Source organism: Oncorhynchus kisutch, linkage group LG9, assembly GCF_002021735.2.
Source record: "Oncorhynchus kisutch isolate 150728-3 linkage group LG9, Okis_V2, whole genome shotgun sequence".
Classification (NCBI taxonomy): domain Eukaryota; kingdom Metazoa; phylum Chordata; class Actinopteri; order Salmoniformes; family Salmonidae; genus Oncorhynchus; species Oncorhynchus kisutch.
In genome coordinates this window covers 2,817,505-2,839,604 of record NC_034182.2, presented here as the reverse complement: position 1 = coordinate 2,839,604, position 22,100 = coordinate 2,817,505, and the positions used below count along the sequence as shown (strand labels likewise).

At 41.0% G+C, this 22,100-nt stretch overlaps 1 protein-coding gene across 1 annotated transcript; it reads right to left on the bottom strand.

Annotated features, from left to right (window-relative positions):
* Positions 1-5,168: 5,168 nt before the first annotated feature.
* Positions 5,169-21,982, bottom strand: LOC109896566 (anoctamin-6). Its single transcript, XM_020490815.2, has 20 exons — positions 21,654-21,982; positions 19,662-19,732; positions 18,976-19,104; positions 17,372-17,437; positions 16,445-16,732; positions 15,996-16,109; positions 15,754-15,869; positions 15,463-15,597; positions 15,079-15,184; positions 14,733-14,793; positions 14,389-14,534; positions 14,139-14,216; positions 13,768-13,993; positions 13,234-13,403; positions 12,796-12,893; positions 11,917-12,047; positions 8,201-8,406; positions 7,755-7,960; positions 7,564-7,669; positions 5,169-7,417 (listed from the first exon to the last, which is right to left on the bottom strand). The coding sequence occupies exons 1-20, from the start codon at positions 21,721-21,723 to the stop codon at positions 7,202-7,204; spliced, it is 2,739 nt and encodes a 912-aa protein (XP_020346404.2). The 5' UTR covers positions 21,724-21,982; the 3' UTR covers positions 5,169-7,201.
* Positions 21,983-22,100: the final 118 nt, after the last annotated feature.

Sequence of the window (22,100 nt, the reverse complement as noted above, 5' to 3'; positions counted from 1 at the left end):
TTGCCCAGAAGTTAATTGACAGCATGCCAGGGCGGATTGCAGAAGTCTTGAAACAGAAGGGTCAACACTGCAAATATTAACTCCTTGCATCAACTTCATGTAATTGTCAATAAAAGCCATTGACAGTTATGAAATGCTTGTAATTATACTTCAGTATTCCATAGTAACGTCTGACAAAAATATCTAACGACACTGAAGCAGCAAACTTTGTGGAAATTAATATTTTTGTCATTCTCAAAACTTTTGGCCACAACTGTATACATATGAGATGAGTAATGCAAGATATGTAAACATTATTAAAGTGACTAGTGCAATTTGGGTTGTGTACTATCCTCAAGGGCACATCGACAGACTAACCTTGTCAGCTTCGGAAGTCAAACTAGCAACCTTTCAGTCACTGGCCTAACGCTCTAACCACTAGGCATGGCGCCTTGAAGGGATGACTGCCGTTTTATGGTCTTCTAACCAACCGTGCTATTTGTTTTGTTTTTTCGCATTCTTTGTAACTTATTGTGTACATAATGTTACTGATACCATCTCTTATGACCGAAAAGAGCTTCCAGACATCAGAACAGCAATTCCTCACCTAGTACTGGATGAATAATTTTTCTTTAATGAGTCGACGAGAGTGATTTACTCCAGACACCCGACAAGTCCCTCATCCCCGTCATTCGGAGATATCGCAGAAGGAGGTCAGGGTGCCTTGTAAGGATCCGGTGACAAGTGGCTAATCTGCCTTTACCATCGGTACTATTAGCCAACGTACAGTCATTGGATAATAAAATAAACAAGCTACAAGCACGTATATCCTACCAACGGGACATTAAAAACTGTAATATCTTATGTTTCACCGAGTCATGGCTGAACGACAACATGAATAACATACAGCTGGCGGGTTGTACACTGTATTGGCAGGATAGAACAGCAGCCTCTGGTAAGACAAGGGGTGGCGGTCTATGTATATTTGTAAACAACAGCTGGTGCACGATATCTAAGGAAGTCTCAAGGTTTTGCTCGCCTGAGTATCTCATGATAAGCTGTAGACCACACTATCTACCAAGAGAGTTTTATCTATGTTCTTTGTAGCTGTCTATTTACCACCACAAACCGATGCTGGCACTAAGACCGTACTCAATGAGCTGTATAGGGCCATAAGCAAACAGGAAAATGCACATCCAAAGGTGTCACTCCTAGTGGCCGGGGACTTTAATGCAGGGAAACTTAAATCCGTTGTACCTCATTTCTACCAGCATGTTAAATTAGCAAACAAAGGGGAAAAAAACTCTAGACCACCTTTACTCCACACACAGAGATCCGTACAAAGCTCTCCCTCGCCCTCCATTTGGCAAATCTGACCATAATTATATCCTCCTTATTCCTGCGTACAAGCAAACACTAAAGCAGGAATCACCAGTGACTCGGTCAATAAAAAAGTGGTCAGATGAAGCAAATTTTAAGCTACAGGACTGTTTTGCTAGCACAGACTGGAATATGTTCCGGGATTCTTCCAATGGAATTGAGGATTACACCACATCAGTCACTGGCTTCTTCAATAAGTGCATCGATGACGTCGTGCACACAGTGACTGTACGTATATACCCCTACCAGAAGCAATGGATTACAGGCAACATCCGCATTGAGCTAAATGGTAGAGCTGCTGCTTTCAAGGAGCGAGACTCTAACCCAGAAGTTTAATGGAAATCCTGCTATGCCCTCAGATGAACCACCAAACAGGAAAAGCGTCAATACAGGACTAAGATTGAATCGCACTACACCGGCGCCGATGCTCGTCGGATCTGGCAGGGCTTGCAAACTATTACAGACTACAAAGGGAAGCACAGACGCGAGCTGCATACCAGACAAGCTAAATTACTTCTATGCACTCTTTGAGGCAAGTAACACTGAAACATGCATGAGTGCATCAGCTGTTCCAGACGACTGTGTGATCACGCTCTCCATAGCCAATGTGAGTAAGGCCGCAGGCCGCAGGGCCAGACGGATTACCAGGATGTGTACTCCGAGCATGCGCTGACCAACTGGCAAGTGTCTTCACTGATATTTTCAACCTCTTCCAGTCCGAGTCTCTAATACCAACATGTTTCAAGCAAACCACCATAGTCCCTGTGCCCAAGAACACTAAGGTAACCTGCCTAAATGACTACCGACCCGTAGCACTCACGTCTGTAGCCATGAAGTACTTTGAAAGGCTGGTCATGGGTCACATCAACACAATTATCCCAGAAACCCTAAACCCACTCCAATTTGCATACCTCCCCAACAGATCCACATATGATGCAATCTCTATTGCACTCCACACTGCCCTGTCACACCTGTACAAAAGGAACACCTATGTGAGAATGCTATTCATTGACTACAGCTCAGCGTTCAACACCATAGTGCCCTCCAAGCTCATCACTAAGCTAAGGACCCTGGGATTAAACACCTCCCTCTGCAACTGGATCCTTGACCGCCTGACGGGACGCCCCCAGGTGGTAAGCGTAGGTAACAACACATCTGCCACGCTGATCCTCAACACAGGGGCCCCTCAGGGGTGCGTGCTCAGTCCCCTCCTGTACTCCCTGTTCACTCATGACTGCATGGCCAGGCACGACTCCAACACCATCATTAAGTTTGCCGATGACACAACAGTGGTAGGCCTGATCACAGACAACGACGAGACAGCTTAGACACCACACGGCCAGGTCTCTGAGGAGGTCAGACAACAACCTCTCTCTCAACGTGATCAAGACAAAGGAGATGATTGTGGACTACAGGAAAAGGAGGACCGAGCACACCCCCATTCTCATCGACGGGAATGTAGTGAAGCAGGTTTAGAGCTTCAAGTTCCTTGGTGTCCACATCACCAACAAACTATCATGGTCCAAGCATAAAAAAACAGTTGTGAAAAGGGCATGACGAAACCTATTCCCCCTCAGACTGAAAAGATGTGGCATGGGTCCTCAGATCCTCAAAAAGTTATACAGCTGCACCATGGTTGCATCACTGCCTGGTATGTCAACTGCTCGGCCTCTGACCGCAAGGCACTACAGAGGGTAGTGTGTACGGCCCAGTACATCACTAGGGCCAAGCTTCCTACCATCCAGGACCTCTATATCAGGCGGTGTCAGAGGAAGGCCCTAAAAATAGTCTGACTCCAGCCACCCTAGTCATAGACTGTTCTCTCTGCTACCGCACGGAAAGTGTTACCGGAGCACCAAGTCTGGTTCGAAGAGGCTTCTACACAGCTTCTACCCCCAAGCCATAAGTCTCCAGAACAGCTAATCAAAATGGCTACCCAGTCTATTTGCATTGCCCCACCCCCCTTTTACGCTGCTGCTACTCTCTGTTTATTATCTATGCATAGTGACTTTAATAACTCTACCTACATTACATATTACCTCAATTACCTCGACTAACCGGTGCCCACGCATATTGACTCTGTACCGGTACCTCCTGTACATAGCCTCACTATTGTTATTTTACTGCTGCTCTTTAATTATTTGTTACTTTTATTTCTTATTTTTTTGCTTATCTAATTTTTTTACTTAACAGGTATTTTTCTTAAAACTGCATTGTTGGTTAAGGGCTTGTACTGTAAGTAAGCATTTCACTGTAAGGTATGGCCTATTGTATACCGTGCATGTGACAAATCAATTTTGATTTGATTAGTGTTCCATTTATTAAAGTGGCCAGTGATTTCAAGCTAGTGAATTCAATATCCTCTTAATAAAGAACCTTGAACAAAACCGCAAAACTGTACTCTTTCAGTCAGATTTAAATGTCTATTCAGATCCCTACACAGGCTCAGAACCTGGGAGGGGGGAACCTCTTCATTCAGTATTTATTGTAACATTTCTGCTGTAAAGTCCTGGAGATTCAGAACTCTATTTGCCGTCTTCACAATGATGTCTAACTTGTTACATGTTTTATGAGTTTGACTAGTGCAATGTATCACTTGCGCTATAAATGCAACAAAGTCCACCTTCTTCACTGTCGGGATCCTTCTCCTGCATGGCATTCACTGCAGACTGACATCTGCTACCATCTCATGTCTACTCACTCCTTCACACCAGGGTGTTCAATCATTTGCCTGAACAAAAGACTGTGTTGATTACTACCAGAGAGGAAGACGTGAAGCGAGAAGTTTTACTTCGCCCAAAATCTGTCCACGAAAACAATCTAACGACGTGAGGAATTTTTGCATGGAGGTCAATGAGAGTATCGAATTTGCTTAACAAAAAATGGAATTGTTAATTTGCCACATGAGTCTTATTTGATGGAATAAAAGTGTTGTAATGGTTAGGTTGTTATGAATGCAACAATATAAGTGGACAGACGTGGCATTTTCGTCAACTTTGGCAAAAAAAAACTTTATACCAGAGGTTATTTTACATTTTTGATTGAACCTTTATTTAACTAGGCAAGTCAGTTAACAACAAATTCTTATTTACAATGACGGCCTACCCAGGCCAAACCCTAACCCAGACAACACTGGGCCAATTTTGTGCTGCTCTATGGGACTTCCAATCACTGCCGGTTGTAACACAGCCTGAAATCAAACCTGGGTCTGTAGTGACACCTCTAGCACTGAGATGCAGTGCCTTAGACCGCTGCGCCACTCGGGAGCCCTGTTGTCATAGTGATAGATAGAGGACTCATCATGGATATAACCGTTTTAGCATGGACATTGCCATCGAGGTCACCATTTTAAAGTAGTCAACTGGTTGGGGATTCCTATGAGTTAGGAGAAATCAGCCAAAGAAGAAGAAAACAAACTACTTTAAAATGCAGTCACAGACGCTATAATGGCACAGACCCAAAGACGAGTCCTCTATCTATTTCTATTGCCTGTTGTTCACAGCATATCTGCCCTCTCATTGGATAGAATGGTCCCACCTGATCTCGCCTCCTCCCATCCGCCTTCCATATTTGAGGACACGTATTTCCATTGTTAAAGCGGTCACTTGACTATCTTGTCAATATGATAGACAATCTTTGTTACTAGATAACATTTGAGTCCAAAAGCAAACAAACACAAACCAGTCACAAGACTGTCGGGGCAATGGCAGACACAACACAGCATTTCAAGTATGAGAACATGTGCAGTTTATTTGGAAGATGAACTGTATCTGACCTGAACTTTGAAATGACGACAAACATAATCACGGTTCTATATAAAAAACAAAGAATTTTGATTTTATTTGGGATAACATACAAATTACAATACACTTGACAAAATACTTGAAAGACAAATATTGTACACAGGGGCAGATTCTTATTTCATATATACATTTGGTTTAAAAAAATCACAATATAATACAGCAACATATATTGATTCAAGCGATAGACTTCTATCAAAATGCTTAAAATCGAATACATAGGTAAAGAATGGTACTGTAAATACTTGAGGTGACCATGGGTATGTATGGAAGCTCGTTCCCGCCACCCAAAAATAAAATCTGACTACGAGTTATGAGATAGAAAGACATAATTATATGATAGTAAGTCATTATGAGATACGTTCAGGCAATCTGTATCACATAAATCCAATGTGCACTTTGCATCAGGCCCTCCTCAACTAAGGATAACCTTATGCATATCTTATAGTCAATCACACATTGATAAGATAGAGAGATTGTGGTGATATTGTTCAATATTAACTTATTGAAGAGTTTTGTTGATGTAAGTTGGTGCCTGTTTGATGACATCTGGTTGACATCAGATTTAATTAATATGTACAAACATTAGGAACACCTTCCTAATATTGAGTTGCACTCCCTTTTGCCCCCAGAACAGCCTCAATTTGTTGGGTCATGGACTCTACAAGGTGTCGAAAGCGTTCCACAGGGATGCTGGCCCATGTTGACTTCGATGCTTTCCACAGTTGTGTCAAGTTGGCTGGATGTCCTTTGGGTGGTGGACCATTCTTGATACACACGGGAAACTATTGAGCGTGAAAAACCCAGTAGCGTTGAAGCTCTTGACACTCAAACCAACGCGCCTGGCACCTACTACCACACTCCATTCAAAGGCACTTTAATCTTTTGTCTTGCCCTTTCAACCCTCTGAATGGCACAGATACACAATCCATGACTCCATGACTCAATAAAAACCCTTCTTTAACCTGTCTCTTCCCTTTCATCTACACTGATTGAAGTGGGCTTTACAAGTAAGATCAATAAGGAATCATAGCTTTCACCTGGATTCACCTGGTCAGTCTATGTCATGGAAATATGTTTTGTACACTCAGTGTAAAGCCACTGATTATTCAATAATGTAACTTAGAAATGAGTAACGGTCTTACCCAATCAGAACCCAAAATATAAGCTTGTTTTACTCTCTTGTGTGTAAACAATGTAATTGTAAAAAAAAAACACAGTATAGCTTCAACACATGGTTAAAAATATAATTTGTATCTGATGGATGGTCAGTCCTGCATCCATATGTGAGTCCTTGTGTCTATGTATTTGAGATTGGTTACATTTCTCCTGCCCCATTCCTCAGCTGTGGTGGGAGAAGCTTTGTTATTGTGCGAATCCCAGATTGCCCCTTTAAAAGGGGTCGACCTGCAGGACTATTCAATGTCCACGATCCAGACATGCTATCTCATAATTATAACTTTCTATCTCATTTAATACCTTACTATCTCATAACTCGTAGTCAGATATTTTTTCTTGGGTGGCGGGAACGAGCTTCCATACTTGATGGCTTGCCTGGTCAACGCAATTTGAGCTTTTGGAATTATTCCTGACTAAATCAAGCACACCTTGAGTATTAGAAATGTTTGGATAGTCCTAGGCCACAAATTGTATAAAAATCTGTATGTTTTGATTAAAGAAGAAAAGTATTGTTGTCATTCATAATCTTCCATATTTACCGTACAGTCAAACATATGGCATTGAATCCTAATTTTATCAATACAAGACACATTAAATGTAACAGTGTACATGTAACAATCAGTGACATAAAAGTGCTAAATATGCAATTGATCCAGAGATCTGAGCAACAGAGCTGAGCTTCATGGCTGGTTTGGTTGGTCATAGTCCCCACCAAGCTATTAAGCTACTAATAATATTAATTCATAGTTTTTAAAGTTATTAAAACATGTATTGAATACATCTTTAACTGCTCAACAATACTTGTAAATATTGTAGGTCCTGACAAAGGCAGGACTCTCTCTTCTCTGACAAAGCTTCAGAGATTAAAAGTAAAGGTCCATAATCTCCTCCTCCTTGTCCTCATTGTGTTTAAGTATCTTATCACCGACAGGCTTTAAGCGTTTGGTCACCAGTTTGAGGTTGGTCTCGTGAAGGATGACCTGGCTCAAGTACTTCTCTCGTTTGATCTGTTCCCTCACTGTGTAAGGCACGTCCGGGATCACGTAGGACAGAACGAACTTGGTCAGGTATACAATGTGCTGAGGAGACAAGGGTATAAGGGTCGGAAGGAGGGAAAACATTATTAGGATTTCTTGAAAGGCTAGAACATGTCCATCTGGCATTAGACTACACTGTAGAAAGAAAAATCAGGTCAAAGCAATGTTTCAGAGAAATTTCTACTCACCTCTACAACTATTATGAAAGCCATCTTGGCAGCTATCACATGCCAGTAGTAGATACTGTATTCATATTGTCTGTGGTGTCCTGGTGGGTATCTGAAATCTCGATATCTAAAGTATGACAGAGAGACTGCATGAAATATTTCAATGTCTAACACGATTTCATTGAAACCCCTCTCATATACATTCACATTACCTGCAGGTGGTGCTGTTATTGAACCAGTAAGGTGTTTGCAAGGGCCGGCTCTTGTTGGAGAAGTCCTGGATGTCGAACACAGAGAGCGTGTTGTTGATGTAGCCCTGCATGGTGTGACTGGAATGCTCTCCATAGGGATACACAGAGAAAGACCAGTAGTAAACCAATCGTGGGATCATGTCTGATGTGAAGGCAATGATCATGGCCTGGCAGAGAGACAGGGAAGTGGAGGAGACAGTGCACATTAAACTGGTGCTCATCATATTAGATGAATTATAATCTATCTAAGAATGTCACTACATCAGCATGGTAACAATCAAATCATATGACTGACATCCAGTGATGGGATTATGCAATGGAGAATAAACCAAGATAAATACATCATCTTAAAAAATATATGTATGTTTCATAATACTTCATAATCCAATGGAGGAGCCATCACTCACATTTGATGCCACAGCCAAGATGGCGACACCTTGGAGAATGGGTTGCCACGCCCCGATGTCTTGGGCCTTCTCTGGAACCATGCGGCGGAACTGGGTGATGATCTTCCAGGCGTCCACCCGGATCTCGAAGAGGTTATTGACCAGAGCCAGGACAGGAGCCAGGGGGAAGGAGGCCACGAACAGAGTCACAAAACCAAACTGGATCACTGTAGGAAAAAGCCACGCAGACACAAAGCCACATTTAATCACTGCAGGAAAAAAAGCCTTTCCATCAATAGATCTGTGAACCTGATACTATGATAGTAGTTGATAGGCTAGCTAGGGGGGAACCTGATACTATGATAGTAGTTGATAGGCTAGCTAGGGGGGAACCTGATACTATGATAGTAACTGATAGGCTAGCTAGGCCGATGGTAAAGTCTACTTCTGGAGAAACCCTGACAAAAGAGGTCCTGCTCCCCCTCTCCATGACAGACGCAGGAGGGATGCCGCTTACTTCTATCCACCCTTGTCTGATCAACGCTCTACAACCAGCGCCTCATCGGCTTCCAGTGGTAGTTTTTTATTCAACGAGAGACTGGACGGACGGAAGGGCGGAGGAGGCCGCAGGCACGCGCATCGACGAGATGTCTCACCCGACGGGGTAAGAAGAAACGACTATCAGAGGCAGAGGAGACCGTTCACACGGTCCCAGAACCCACGGGACTGAGTGTCTTTAATTTATCAAGCAAGATATTGAGCCCTGCCCATGTCTCTTTGCTTAATAAAGGGTTATCTTTTGTGCCTACAACTCAGTGCAACGATTTTGATGTTAAGGTAGACATGTTTAAGTTTTTTAGAAACTTCCGTTTAAGGGAATACTTTAGCTCCCCTAATTCTGACACTTCTATTGAACCAGTAGGTTGCTCTCCTGCACATACTCTGACTCCTTTTAGAAGCAAGAGTTATTTTATACCTCCAGCCAATCGCAATCACTCTATCGAGACATATTGAAGACTTGTGGAAAATGATGTTGGACTTCTCCTTAAGAATAAACAGGGATCCAAATCTTTCCATAATTTACCCAAGAATGAAAAACAAGCTTTGCTTGATTTACAATCTGATACGTCAGTCCTTATTCGTCCCGCTGATAAAGGTGGGTCGGTTGTACTCATGGATAGGACAGCTTATGTACATGAGTGTCATAGACACCTGCTTGACAACACCTTTTACAAGAAACTCAGAAGTGACCCCATTTCCCAATTTCAGAATACTATCTTGTCTGTCCTAGATGGGTATTTAAGTTCTGGTCAGATAACCAAAAAAGAACATGCTTTTTTGGCTATTCAACACCCTAAAATTGCCACTTTCTATACTTTGCCGAAATTACACAAGAATGTTACACAACCTCCAGGGCAACCTATTGTAGCGGGGCATTGATGCAGTAACGGCCCCTCTTTTTATTAGACCACTCGCAGAACAGCTACCCTCCTTTGTAAAGGACACCAGCAGTATGATCTCTATCATTGAATCTCTTGATCCTCTCCCTGAGAATACCTTGTTAGTTACTTTTGATGTTGAGTCATTATACACTAATATTCCACACGAGGGCGGTATTGAAGCTATGGAACATTTTCTTCTGCAACGTGACCCTAATGAACTACCTTCCAGTGCATGCATTGTAACATTGGCTGAAATAGTACTCACGCATAACTATTTCATGTTTCTAAATTATTTCTTTATTCAGACGAAAGGTACTGCTATGGGATCCCCCATGGCTCCTAACTATGATCATTTGTATGTGGGTTACATGGAGAAACAGTCTATTTTCAATCCTCCCAAAAATGTTTTCTTGCCTCACATTATTATTTGGAAACGGTATATTGATGATATTTTTGTTCTATGGAGGGGTGATGCAAAACAGCTCCAGGCGTTCCATGCTTTTCTTAACTCCTGTTCTGAGCATCTGAGATTTACTATGCAATCTGACACACGTCTAATCAGTTTTCTTGATCTTCTGATCTTGTGTGAAGACAATGTTCTATACACTGATCTTTACAGGAAGCCTACTGATCGTAACAGTTTGTTGAGGGCTGATAGTTGTCACCCACTTCCCTTGAAAAATAGTTTGCCCTACAGCCAATTCTGTCGAATCAAAAGAATTAGCAAAAAACAGTCCGATTTCGACAGAAATATGGCTGAGACGCAAAGAAAGTTCAAGGAGAGGGGCTACAAGAATGATCAGATTAATATTGCCATTGAGAAAATTTTAAACAAAACGAGACATGACCTTTTTCAAGGTCAGTCTCGCAAAAAGACGCATTCTTGTGTTCTAACTACCCGCTATTCAAAGTGCTCTGAACAAATTAAGGGAATTGTTCACAAACATTGGCACATCCTAAAATCCGATGATAGTCTCGGTAATGTGTTTTCGGACCTTCCCTTGGTCGTATTCTCGCGGGGCATGAATCTCAGAGACCAATTGGTAAACTCTGATTTTACCACCCCAAGATATTCCTGAACAACGTCTATTTGCGCCCCTACTGGATGGAAATTACAAATGTAATGGCTGTGCTCAATGCAATGGCACTTATAAATGTAGATTCTTCAAACACCCACAAACAGGGAAATCGATCCCAATAAAAGGTGTTATTACGTGCTCCACTAAGCTGTTATTTATCTTATAACTTGTCCTTGTGGTAAAAATTATGTAGGTAAAACAAAGCGTGAATTAAAAGTACGTATCTCAGAGCATCGTAGCACCATTAGGTGTAAAAACTTTACTTATCCAGTTGCGGCCCACTTCTTGGAGGCAGGCCACTCGATTTCGTCTCTGCGTTATATTGGCATCGAACATGTCACCCTCCCTAGGAGAGGGGGTGACCTTGATAATTTATTGTTAAAACGAGAGGCTGCCTGGATCTTTAATTTAAAGACCCTTGCGCCCTTCGGTTCTCAACGTAGACTTTGATCTGAAGCCATTCTTGTGATTATTGTGACTTTGCCATTGTAATTGTTTGTAAACTTGTATCGTCAAATTAATCTATGATCGTATGCTATCCATTTGTTTGTATGCTGTTCTTTGTATGACTTTTAATTTTAATATTTGATTATTAAGCAATGATATTAGGCCACTCCTGGCCATGATTACAGACACCTGTGTCTTTTGACACTATATAAACGAGTCATCCCGCAGTGTTTGTGATTATACCCTGATGAAGACAGCTTGGCTGTCGAAACGTTGGTATTACATTTTTGCATCTGTGCTCCTAGAGTGTGCGGCTCTCTTTTATTTTCAGGCTGGCTAGGGGGAACCTGATACTATGATAGTTAGTAGCTCATAGGCTAGCTAGGGGGGGATCATGATACTAGGATAGTTAGAAGCCGATAGCCTAGCTAGGGGGGAACCTGATACTATGATATTAGCTGATAGGCTAGCTAGGGGGGACCTGATACTATGATAGTAGCTAGGGGGGATTTGCACCATATAGCTTATGTCCATCCAACCCTTCTAGATTAAGTAAGTGCCTTGGGGATAGGGGCTAGAGGTGGTTTCTGGACAGAGCCCAAAGAAATAGCAGGATCAGCTTAAAAAACTTCTGAGCATATAGCTGCCACCATATTGTGTCCACGCCTATCCAATCCTCTCAGATCTACAGAGGTGCCCAGGGATAGGGGCTAGGGGTTGATTTGGGTGGAAGAGAGGGAGAGAGTTTGCCTCATTCTTCATATCTTACCCATCTCCAGGTATTCATAGAAGAGGCCCAGCTTCCCAATGGGCTGCAGCTGATAGTCCTGCTCCCAGCGAGGAATCACCTTTTCAGACCCCACACGTGTGCAGTAGCGGAATATCAAATTCTTCATCCACCTGATGATGAGAAACATGTCAATCGCAGAATCATGATGCTTATAACAAAGTAATAGACCTCGCCAGCTTGTAGTCCTAAAAAACGGAAATGAGTTAGCATTTTCTAAGGGGGAAATCCTAAAAATCCTAAAAAACTGAAATTAGTTAGCATTTCCTATAGGGAAATGAATAGGGAAAGAATGGGGTTTTGGGATAAATGCCGAAAATAAGGTCTGAGGTTGAAATAGGATTATGAGATATTATATGTTTTGTCCTATGAGATAATATCAGTCAGTTAACATGACCTTAATGAATTATGAAGCCTTTATGTGCATTATGTTTTTGTTTTGATTACATAAATGCTTTAAAAATCACAAAAAGTGACGTTAGCTGATGAAAATGATCTCATAGAACAAAACGTATAAGATCTCCTAAACTTGTGTTTTTGGCATTTATCCAGAAACCCAACAAAAAAAACATTAATTTCCCCACAGGCTTTGGCCAATAAGCCATGGTGGAGTTAGTCTCCATTAGTGCCAACAAAAAGACACCTTTATGTTTGCTCTCTGAATCAGATAATAATGATGTCTGGATACAGATACACTTGAAGATAAGGGGGAATTCCATTTTGAGTTGGGATGGAATAAGCCATTGAACCAACCCTGATCCAATGTAACTGTCTGAAAGCAGGAAACTTTACAGTTGCTGGGCTCCTAGAGAGCTGATGTGGTTGGCTATTTTATGTTCGTCCATTGAACCAAAAACTTACGGCAGCAACACCTCCTGAATGTTATTCCAGATGGCTTTACCGCCCATGATGACAGTGAGCTGGGTTGTCAACTCAATCAGACATCCTCCTGGATCACACTGGTAAGGATGAGACACAAACAATGCATGAACCAATGTCGGCCATCTTGTAGTATTACATGATAAAGCACCTCCATTCAAACAACTTGTATTTTGTGGAAGATTTCCTCATCTAGCTCTTTCATTTGAAATATGAAGGTCTCTTTGAGTCAAACAAAAATGCCACAGAATGCAACAGCTAATAATTTGGAAACATAGTTAGAACACAAGCGAAGTGGAAAAGCAAAACACTGACATACTGTGTTATCACATATTCTGTGCCAAGCACCAATCAACTGAGCCTTCAATCAACTGAGCCTTCAATCAACTGATCTTTCAATCAACTGATAGGCATACGTACCTCCTCATTCCTGTACTTGCCCAGCAGGTAAACAGGTTGCCCAGGGTAACCAACCACTTTCCCTTTGGCAAAGGCAATGTAGAAGCAGGAGGAGTAGTAGTTGACAAACTGGAACAGGAACATCTTCAGAGTCAGACTGTTCTCATAATCCGTCTTGGTCCTTGGTAGCTCTTTAAAATGAAGTAAGGCATCTTCTCAGTCTCATCAAAAAAACATCAGGCTTAAATCAAGCTTTTGCTGTGTCCAGATTCTGCAAATTCATCTGAATAAGGACATCGGCTAAGGGCTATTGTGGTGTGAATTTTCTAGAGTATAAATATGTTGGCATACATATATTTGGATTACTTCAGACCTATTGGCGTGCAATATTTACTCATACCATGGTATAATTGCAGAATGTTTGGGGCACTGCATCAACCTTGCTAAGGCATGTTTGAGTGAATATTAGCCCTTGTCTGAAAGCAGTTTGAGAAACACCAAAGTTCCGTATAGCAAACCACATATTTCCTGTTGTTTGACATTGGGGCGTCTCACCGAAGTCAGTGATCCAGATGGCAACCCTCTCATACAGGATGTTGAGCACCATGATTACTACGAAGCTGATGACAGAAGCAGTGACAGAGGTGGCCATTTGGGCGGTCACATACTCCTTAAACGGTTCGAGCTCCTTTAGGTCAGACTGGAGTCTTGTCGAAAATGAGAAGAATACTGCCAGTCGGTATACGATGATGGCCACCACTGACGCTAGGATCAACACAATCTGAACACAAGCACAAACACAAGAATTGGAGGGCTCAGACTTGAAACAAAGGTTAGGGTTATATAAAACATGTTTTGCTGTTGGAGTGCATATGAATTGGCCTATTCAGAACAAGATTACAGTAGAGAAATCCCAAAGTTTTTACCCAAAATAAGACGGTCCCGATTCCTAAAGACACTCTTATACACCGTCCACAGGCTGTATAAGGTACTTTCTCTTTTACCTAAATGAAGAATAACATGTTTTACAATGAAGTAATGATACAGGTATTACTGTCCTTTTAAAACAAGTATATAACATTACTATCATCGGTTGTGGAGTGTTCCTCTAGCCTCCTGAGTCTGACGCTATGGAATCGCCATAGGGACTGTGTAACGAATACATCTCTTCCTTACCCGTGTGACAGGGTTGATTCTCTCGTGGTTACACTTGGCCTCATACTCGGGACGAGGTTGCTCCTCCTGCTCCAGGAACTCCACGGTGTCCCACTCATACTCCAGCTCTGCCTGGTAGCGCTTCCAGAACTCCAGAAACACGGTCACTAGAACCAGGATGGGAACAAGAGTGTAAAGCTTTATTTTACTTGCCTGGTCCTAGACTGTAGCAGGAAAACTCTGATAAACTCTAATATCATTATCATGCAACATCTAATTGCTAATAAACTTATTTCAACAAAACTACACACTAAAAAACCTCTACATTTGAACATTTGGTAAGTTGAATTAATTAAATGACTCACCCCAAATGGCCATAAAGACAGCAAACACCAGTGTCCCATAGTTATCAAATATGCATAGTTTCTAAGGAAAACAAGATCACATGAAATACTTAGCTTTTCACATTATTTTTTCAGTCCATCCAAGACTGTAAATGTATATGAAAACAAACCCGGTTCAAAAAGGTTTAATATGACTTGTAGCATGTCTCATGGGCCAAGGAGTCTGAGAAAACAGTTTAAGGGACTCACTATCCATATACGTCACTTTCATAATCATAATCACTCTGAATTGACCATGTGAGTGAATGAGAAAAAACCTGTACAGCCATGGACCGGAATTAGTGACCCTAATGTATGCATTACTTACTTTAGAAGATTCACAGGTGCTGTTGAGCCTCCAGTATGTGCACTCCTTATCACACTGCGGACACATCACAATATTTCCTCCAATCAAAGGGTCGCACACCTCTTTGCTGTCCAATAAATGAACAGAACAGATGGGTCAAACTTCACCAAAAACTCAACAGCAAAATGCAACAAAGTTGTTAATCATTGGGTTTTCACACCGTTAAGAGTGTCAGGGAACAGCATGGAAGGAACATAAATCAACTTATATTTACTCTACTTAACTTTGTATGTCCTGTCCTGCACTTACTGATCTTCATTTGATATACACTAGATTTAGCAACTTGTAATATATTTCTATGGTGTTGTGGGTTTTTGAAGTACTTTCTTTGAGCTTTAAACTTACCTCCAGGTGCTTGTTTCTTGAGTCGTGTACCCATAAATGAAACAGCCAAGTCCAACAATGGCAGCGAGGGCCAGCATGGCTGTATAGAAGCCCAGCCAAGCAAAGTAAATTCCAATCTTCTCCCCATAATACTTTCTGTGAGAAACGAAAGAAAATGTTATTATTTCCATCCCTTATTTTCCGTAATTACAATGATTAAGCACATTCTGTTTGGAATAATAATTCTCAACACCTTATTATGCTAAAGCAGCAATGTGCATTTTTGCGAAAGTAGATTTAAGCATGAATTACCTTATAAGATCAAGTGGCTGCATCTTATAGAAACTTTTAGGGTGAGCCCACTCGTTATACAGGAGGTATCTCTCATTGGGGCACTCCTCTTCCTTCGACCTGACGTTGAATCTGCACTAAAGTAAGTTCACAGAAAACAAAACTAAAAAGTCCATAAAAACACTGCTCAGTGTTTTCACATTGGTGTTTAATGTACTATGTTGTCAGTTACTAGTGCCACCCCACTCTTTATCCCCACTCACATCATGTAAGGGATAAGCAGCCTTGTACACCCCCCCATCGAGCAGCTTGGTGACACCAAACTTCTTGATGTTCCCTCGCACCTCATAGGGGGCTCGGCTAAGGATGTAGTAGGCCTGAGGAGGAAGACCAACCATTCTGTTATCATTGAAGTGTTATGAAAAGAGTGTTAACACTGTGTTTTAAGCATAGGTACATTGATATTTTCACAGCGCAAGGGCTGAATAACCAATCTCAGTGGTCTACAGACAAAATATCTTCCAACACCATTTAGCAGCATCAGAAACCTGAGATGCTTAAACTACCGAAAGAAAGTCAATGAGGTGACTGCTTTTTAGTGATTTATTTTTCATCTCTATCAAAATCTAGTGCGCTGCTGAATCTTTAACCTCTTATTGGTTGACTTTGGGGTTTATGTCCCATGATGAGGTAAAGAAAGCAGCGCACTTGCCATTCTACTCCTCATGGACGGGGTGAAGAAGAGGTCCCGGTCCTTCACGTAGAAGTACTCCAGCCTGTCCTTCTCGAACGGGGCAGTGAAGTACTCCGTCTCCTTGGCTATGAGGTCCTCGCTGGGGTAGAAGTGTCTGGTGATGCAGCTGAGGAAGTTGAAGGGTGAGGACGTGGTGGACAGATCATTGGGCTGAATGGGCAGCTTGATGTGGAGGACCTCGGCGTAGGTACATAGCACGTCCCAGGGCATGTGCACCTTGACGAACAACAGCTTCTCATCTACCACCTTGTCGGAATGACGAAGATAAAACAACAAGATAAGGCAGCCCTTTTCATTTCAACTAAATGTATTACAACTTCAGTAATCCCCTAAGGGGCAATTAAGAAGACATTGCCATGATCACAAATTACATCCTCCACATAAAACAAGTACTAAAACATCACATAAATCTAATGCAATACTTTATTATCTACAAAATCAGAAGTTGGCTCTGTGTTTATCAATGTTAACTCATTGATCCTATTCCATGAAATATCACAAAAGTTTGCCAATAATTGGGAAACTACTCAAATAATGGGATTGGTGCCATAGTTTCCCACTACAATTCAATCTCAACCCTTTCAGAGGAAATAGTTGGCTGTTTAAAAGGAAAACTTTGTAAAACAACTGTGTCTGCCATCTAAAATGCAGCCAAAAACAAGATCCACAAGGTCACTTAAATAAGCAGCATGATAATAAAACTGTGTAACAAAAACAAACATTAGGTGTTTCTCTACCATTTCTGACCAAACGAATGTAAGATACTAAATATTGTTTCCATCCAATCGTCCCTGAAGATCTACACACTCAACCCCACTCTGCAAGCTAACAGCAGAGTAAATACGTAAAGCCAGTCCTTGTAGAATGCATTATGTGGCCACTCACAGATCTGGCAGCCTCTAGTTCCATCCCCATCTTCATCAAGCTGGCCTCAAAGTACTCTCTCCGTTGCTAGGGAAGAGAATACAGGATGTTAAATCAATGGATCCCTTGTTTGTAACACTGCCCCTTCTGTTTCCCTATTGGATGAGATCCAATCTGTTTATCTTATTACTCTTGTAATGAAAAGTGCTTTACAAATGTTAAATGTAATATCTAATACATTATTATTATTATCCCATATTAACTGTGATTGTGTATAATAAATAATGAAGTAAAAGTGTCATTATATTGACATTACATTGACTTATTTCCCATCAATGGATAGCAATGCATTGACTGATTTCAACAATGTATGAATCTGACTACATCTATATGGGAATTGTGTGTACGATACAAGACTTCTGATAAAACCACATCAAATAAATAAAAGCTCATTGGTCAATCAAAATACATTGCTACTACATACGTCTGTATGCTTCTGTTTAGTGCATCCACAATACTTGTAAAGAATTGTAAATACAGTATATATAACTGGGTTGGGAATGACTAAAGGGTCAGTTTCTAGGGAAGTGGAATTTTGCCTCCTTTTCCCTCTCCGTCTGTGAAAGTGCATTAAAACCACCACAGCAGAACTTCAGTATAATGGAGTGTCCATATAATGGAGTGTCTAGTCTGGGCATGTCATAATAGCCCCACTGGGACATGACATCAAGAGCTTGGCAACATAAGCGACCACAGCTGCATAGGAGGCGTGTCCACTCCTGCTGCTTTCAATACTCCCTGCTCCCAAACCTTTCATTGTAAATCATTCATTCAACATATGGGGGATTGTTGGTGAATCACAAATGTTACCTCTATCAAAGATGCATTTACTTATTATTTCAGCCATTATGATGCAACAAAATCTGACATTTGGAAAATGATATTTTGACATTTGCAAGGATAGCGTATAGTGTATGTTACATTTCTGTCACCTTGTTGTGATGGATATTGTGAAACAGAGATTTTACTTTCACAAAAGTGTGTACTGCAGTCCCCGACATACCTGCATGTGCAACATCCTGTCTAGAGTTTCCTCATGTTTAATTTTGGTATGTTTATTTGGCATATGATGATAAAAATGATTGTACATTTGTAAATGGCCTCATATTAATCATAGGGATACCTTAGATCTGACACACCATGACTGCAGCAAAGAAAAATTCCCTGTACAAATATTAAAAGTCCATATTCCGGGTGTGCAATGAGAAAGCGTTGTGTGAATGCCTTAGGTCCTGGCATAATACAACACAAGCTTCTATGACGGAACATAACACTGATTCCTACAAGTTAACATCTTTGATGGAATGCGGCTTTAGTAACTTGTTTCATAGATAATACAGTACTCCTCTTAAGCTATAAGAAATCACATTTAAGAAATCACATTTAGATTCACAAATTCCTCAAAACTATGCTTACATTGTGAAACTGCATATCATTTCAAACATGCTTTTTCACAGCACAGTAGGAATACTGTTTTTAACTTCTGTCAGACAGAAACCTGCTGACCATGTTGAATGTGAATAAGGACACTTAGACTCACAATCTGCCACCAGAAATGCACTTACTTTACGTTTCTGGAACGTTCTATTCTTGTCGATCTCCTTCATGTCCTCATCTTCATAGACTAAGACAAAGTCGATCCGTCTAACCCCATCATTGAAGAACAGAGAGTCAGATTTGCCGTTGAACTCAGCCTGTGGGAAAAAACAACAGGTGATATCTGGTAGCTCCACAGTGATATCTGGTAGCTCCACAGTGATATCTGGTAGCTCCACAGCCTCAAACTCTTCTTCTTCCATGATATCATACATGTCCTTTAACAAGAGAGGGACTGACAGACAGCCTCACTGTGCTTGTACGAGACCCTACTAGACAACGTCTTTCTCAACTGACACTAGACGTAGATGGGAGAGGAAGGGAAGAGTCTACAACGGCAAAAAGTGACACACCCTTTTTGTTCCATGAATGATAACAGTCCACATTTGAATTGGCATCAAACATAGACCTCTCTTGTAATTACAGATATTTGGCACATTGATCCATGCATTTTCTGCATATGAAAATACAAAATAAATCCACATCCCTCTTGGTGAAATACATGCAAGAACAAGCCATGTTATACAAATATGGTATTAATTGTAAAGTTGTTCATTGGCAGCTCAAACTAATACTACAACTACTATCAAAGCTATGAGTACTAATCATTTTCATAATGCAGAAATGTTATACAATTTAAAGGCTTGAGACTCACCTTCTCCACTTTGGGCACTGATGCCCCCTCAGGTATAGTCTCAAAGGTTGGCAAAAACTCCTGAGAATAGACTGCCCCCCATCCCCCCAAAAAACATGTATTAAAGACATGAGAGACATGCATGACAAGATCTTGATGGAGATGTGACTCTTCTTAACCACCATCTTTTGTAAGACTCTGACACAAGGCCCGGCAGATTATTATGCATTATCAGATTTACTGAGCATATGCACCAGTGCAAAGTACTCACATCTTTATAATACCAAAGTAAAGCTCATTCAACAACCCACATTAAATTGTGTTCATTCAGTTAAATGTGACATTTTATTGTGTCTGGTACTACATTCATATGTTACACAACAGATGCCATTCCATCAGGAAAACTTCTAAACGTCCCATGGTAGGAAGTACTACGGAAACCTAATGTAACTGGAATCAGATGGTGTTTGGAAAACATGACCCTTAGTAACGCCCTGGAAAAGACTGTAAATGTTCAATGATGGATTCCATATTCCATGATGGAATAGTTTGTTTAAGTCTCTTAGGCAAATACCTCCATTCGACAAGTTAATAGCAACTGTGGTAATAAAACTGTGCTGAAAACATTATTTAAAAATCTTCCAATGTTATTGAATTGAAGCATGCCTGATGTACTTCACTTGACTTGCTTGTATGCAATACTTGTTTGGAATGCAGATCCTTTGACGTTACCAGAAATACTTAAATACTTGCATACTGCATGCCATGTGTCATGCATTTCTCCAAGTTTGACTGTGAACATATGAGACACAATACAATCTTTACCTTCAAGCAAAACCATCCACAAGGCTATGTGATTTCTACAGGCAACCCTTTTCCCCCTGTAGAGTGCTTCCCTAGGAACAGACATGCTACGCTGAGCCTGCTTGTACTGGTGCTAGACCAGGTCAAAGGCTATGTTTACTAGCTCATGGCAGAAAGACAGACTGATGAAGCACCAGCACTTGTTGGAAGCACTTTCAAAGTACTTTGCTAAATGGAGAAAGTATAAAAATAAAACATAAATGGATGTGGATTTTTTTTCAGGCCCTTCCCTCAGTGCATGTATAACCTGAAACTACAACTATTATCAAGTAATTACCTAGTAATGAAAACCTGCCTGATCCCAGAGAATTTATACATTGTAGGAGAGTGGGAGTCTACATTGGGCCAAAAATATGTTAGTTTCTTGTGAATGTAGACTGGGGTAGGGGCAAGCTGTGCAGTCAGCCATAGGCTATGACTGAAATCTGGCATCTGTGAATGTAATCGGTGCAGTTGTTAGGCCTATGCCTATCTATTGCTATGTCCTCCAGTGTGATCAAGGAATACTTATGTATTCCAGCGACCTCAGTACAACAACTAGCGACGTAGTCAAGTAAGTCGGACCTCTTGGTGTATTGGCTAAGGCCTTAGCCTGACAACCACAGATATCCCAAAATTCGCTGCACTGGTGTCAGAAGTGGGATGGGGCATCGTTCATGGTAAACACTGAGGCCATGGAATGTGTGCCTGTGCATAAAGAGATTTGGAAACATTGGAGCTTACTTTCCGAAGGAAGGATTGACCAGTCAGTGACTGGGTTTGATTCGCAGTTAGGATACCCTCTAATTCACTACAGTATTATAGACACTGTGGTAGATGATAATGAAGTTTATGATAATGTATAGTGTAAGGTAGAGCAGAACCCTCTCATCACAGAAGGCAATGGTGGTGCCAAAAGTCAGTAGTTATTGCATAATTCTTGAACGTTTGAAATAATAAAGGAGAAAATATATAAGGTGCACAACATAATTACATTTGAGAAGAAAAAAAAAGTGCACAAAAAACGATATTTTGAATAGCGTAGCGTAGCATATGGTTCATGATGGGTGGAAACGAAAGGCTACAAAGGAAGCCTACATTCTTCCGCCCTTTTCTCTTGCGATAAAATATCTTGTGTTGCGAAAGATAATGAAATCCACGTGAACTTACCGACGTCCTCTATCATACCCATCTCGATCTCCGTGTCGCCCTCTAATTCTATTTCGGACACATAATCCATTTTTAAAATGTCGTTGTACCCGTCCTCACTAATTTTAATAAATCTGTCACATATCACAAGTCATTAATGGTTAAAAGTGGAGGGTTGTCTGGAAAATTTTACCGCGGGAATAAGGCATCATGTAGATTACTGCCAATGAGCTGCATGTGTTCCAAAAGTTGACTAACTTTATTTGTCAACATTGTTTCAAAAGAAAAAAACGGTGCATGCTTTTCAGAACAAATTCTAATTTGAAAGAATGTGTGGGGTAGTATGGGTACTTTAGGAGGAGGGCTTTTGAGTAGTCTCTCTAGACAGACCGGTTCCTCCCACCAGCCTAGTTTTTGAGCGATTTGGCAGTTATGTTACGCCCACATAAACTGTCTGAATAGCATTCG

Coding starts and splice junctions, on each gene's coding strand:
- LOC109896566 (XM_020490815.2), bottom strand. CDS start 21,723: ATGGATTATGTGTCCGAAATAGAATTAGAGGGCGACACGGAGATCGAG. Junction 14,217..14,388: donor GAATCAACCCTGTCACACGG/GTAAGGAAGAGA, acceptor TTCTTCATTTAG/GTAAAAGAGAAAGTACCTTA. Junction 12,048..12,795: donor ATTCAGGAGGTGTTGCTGCC/GTAAGTTTTTGG, acceptor TCTCATCATCAG/GTGGATGAAGAATTTGATAT.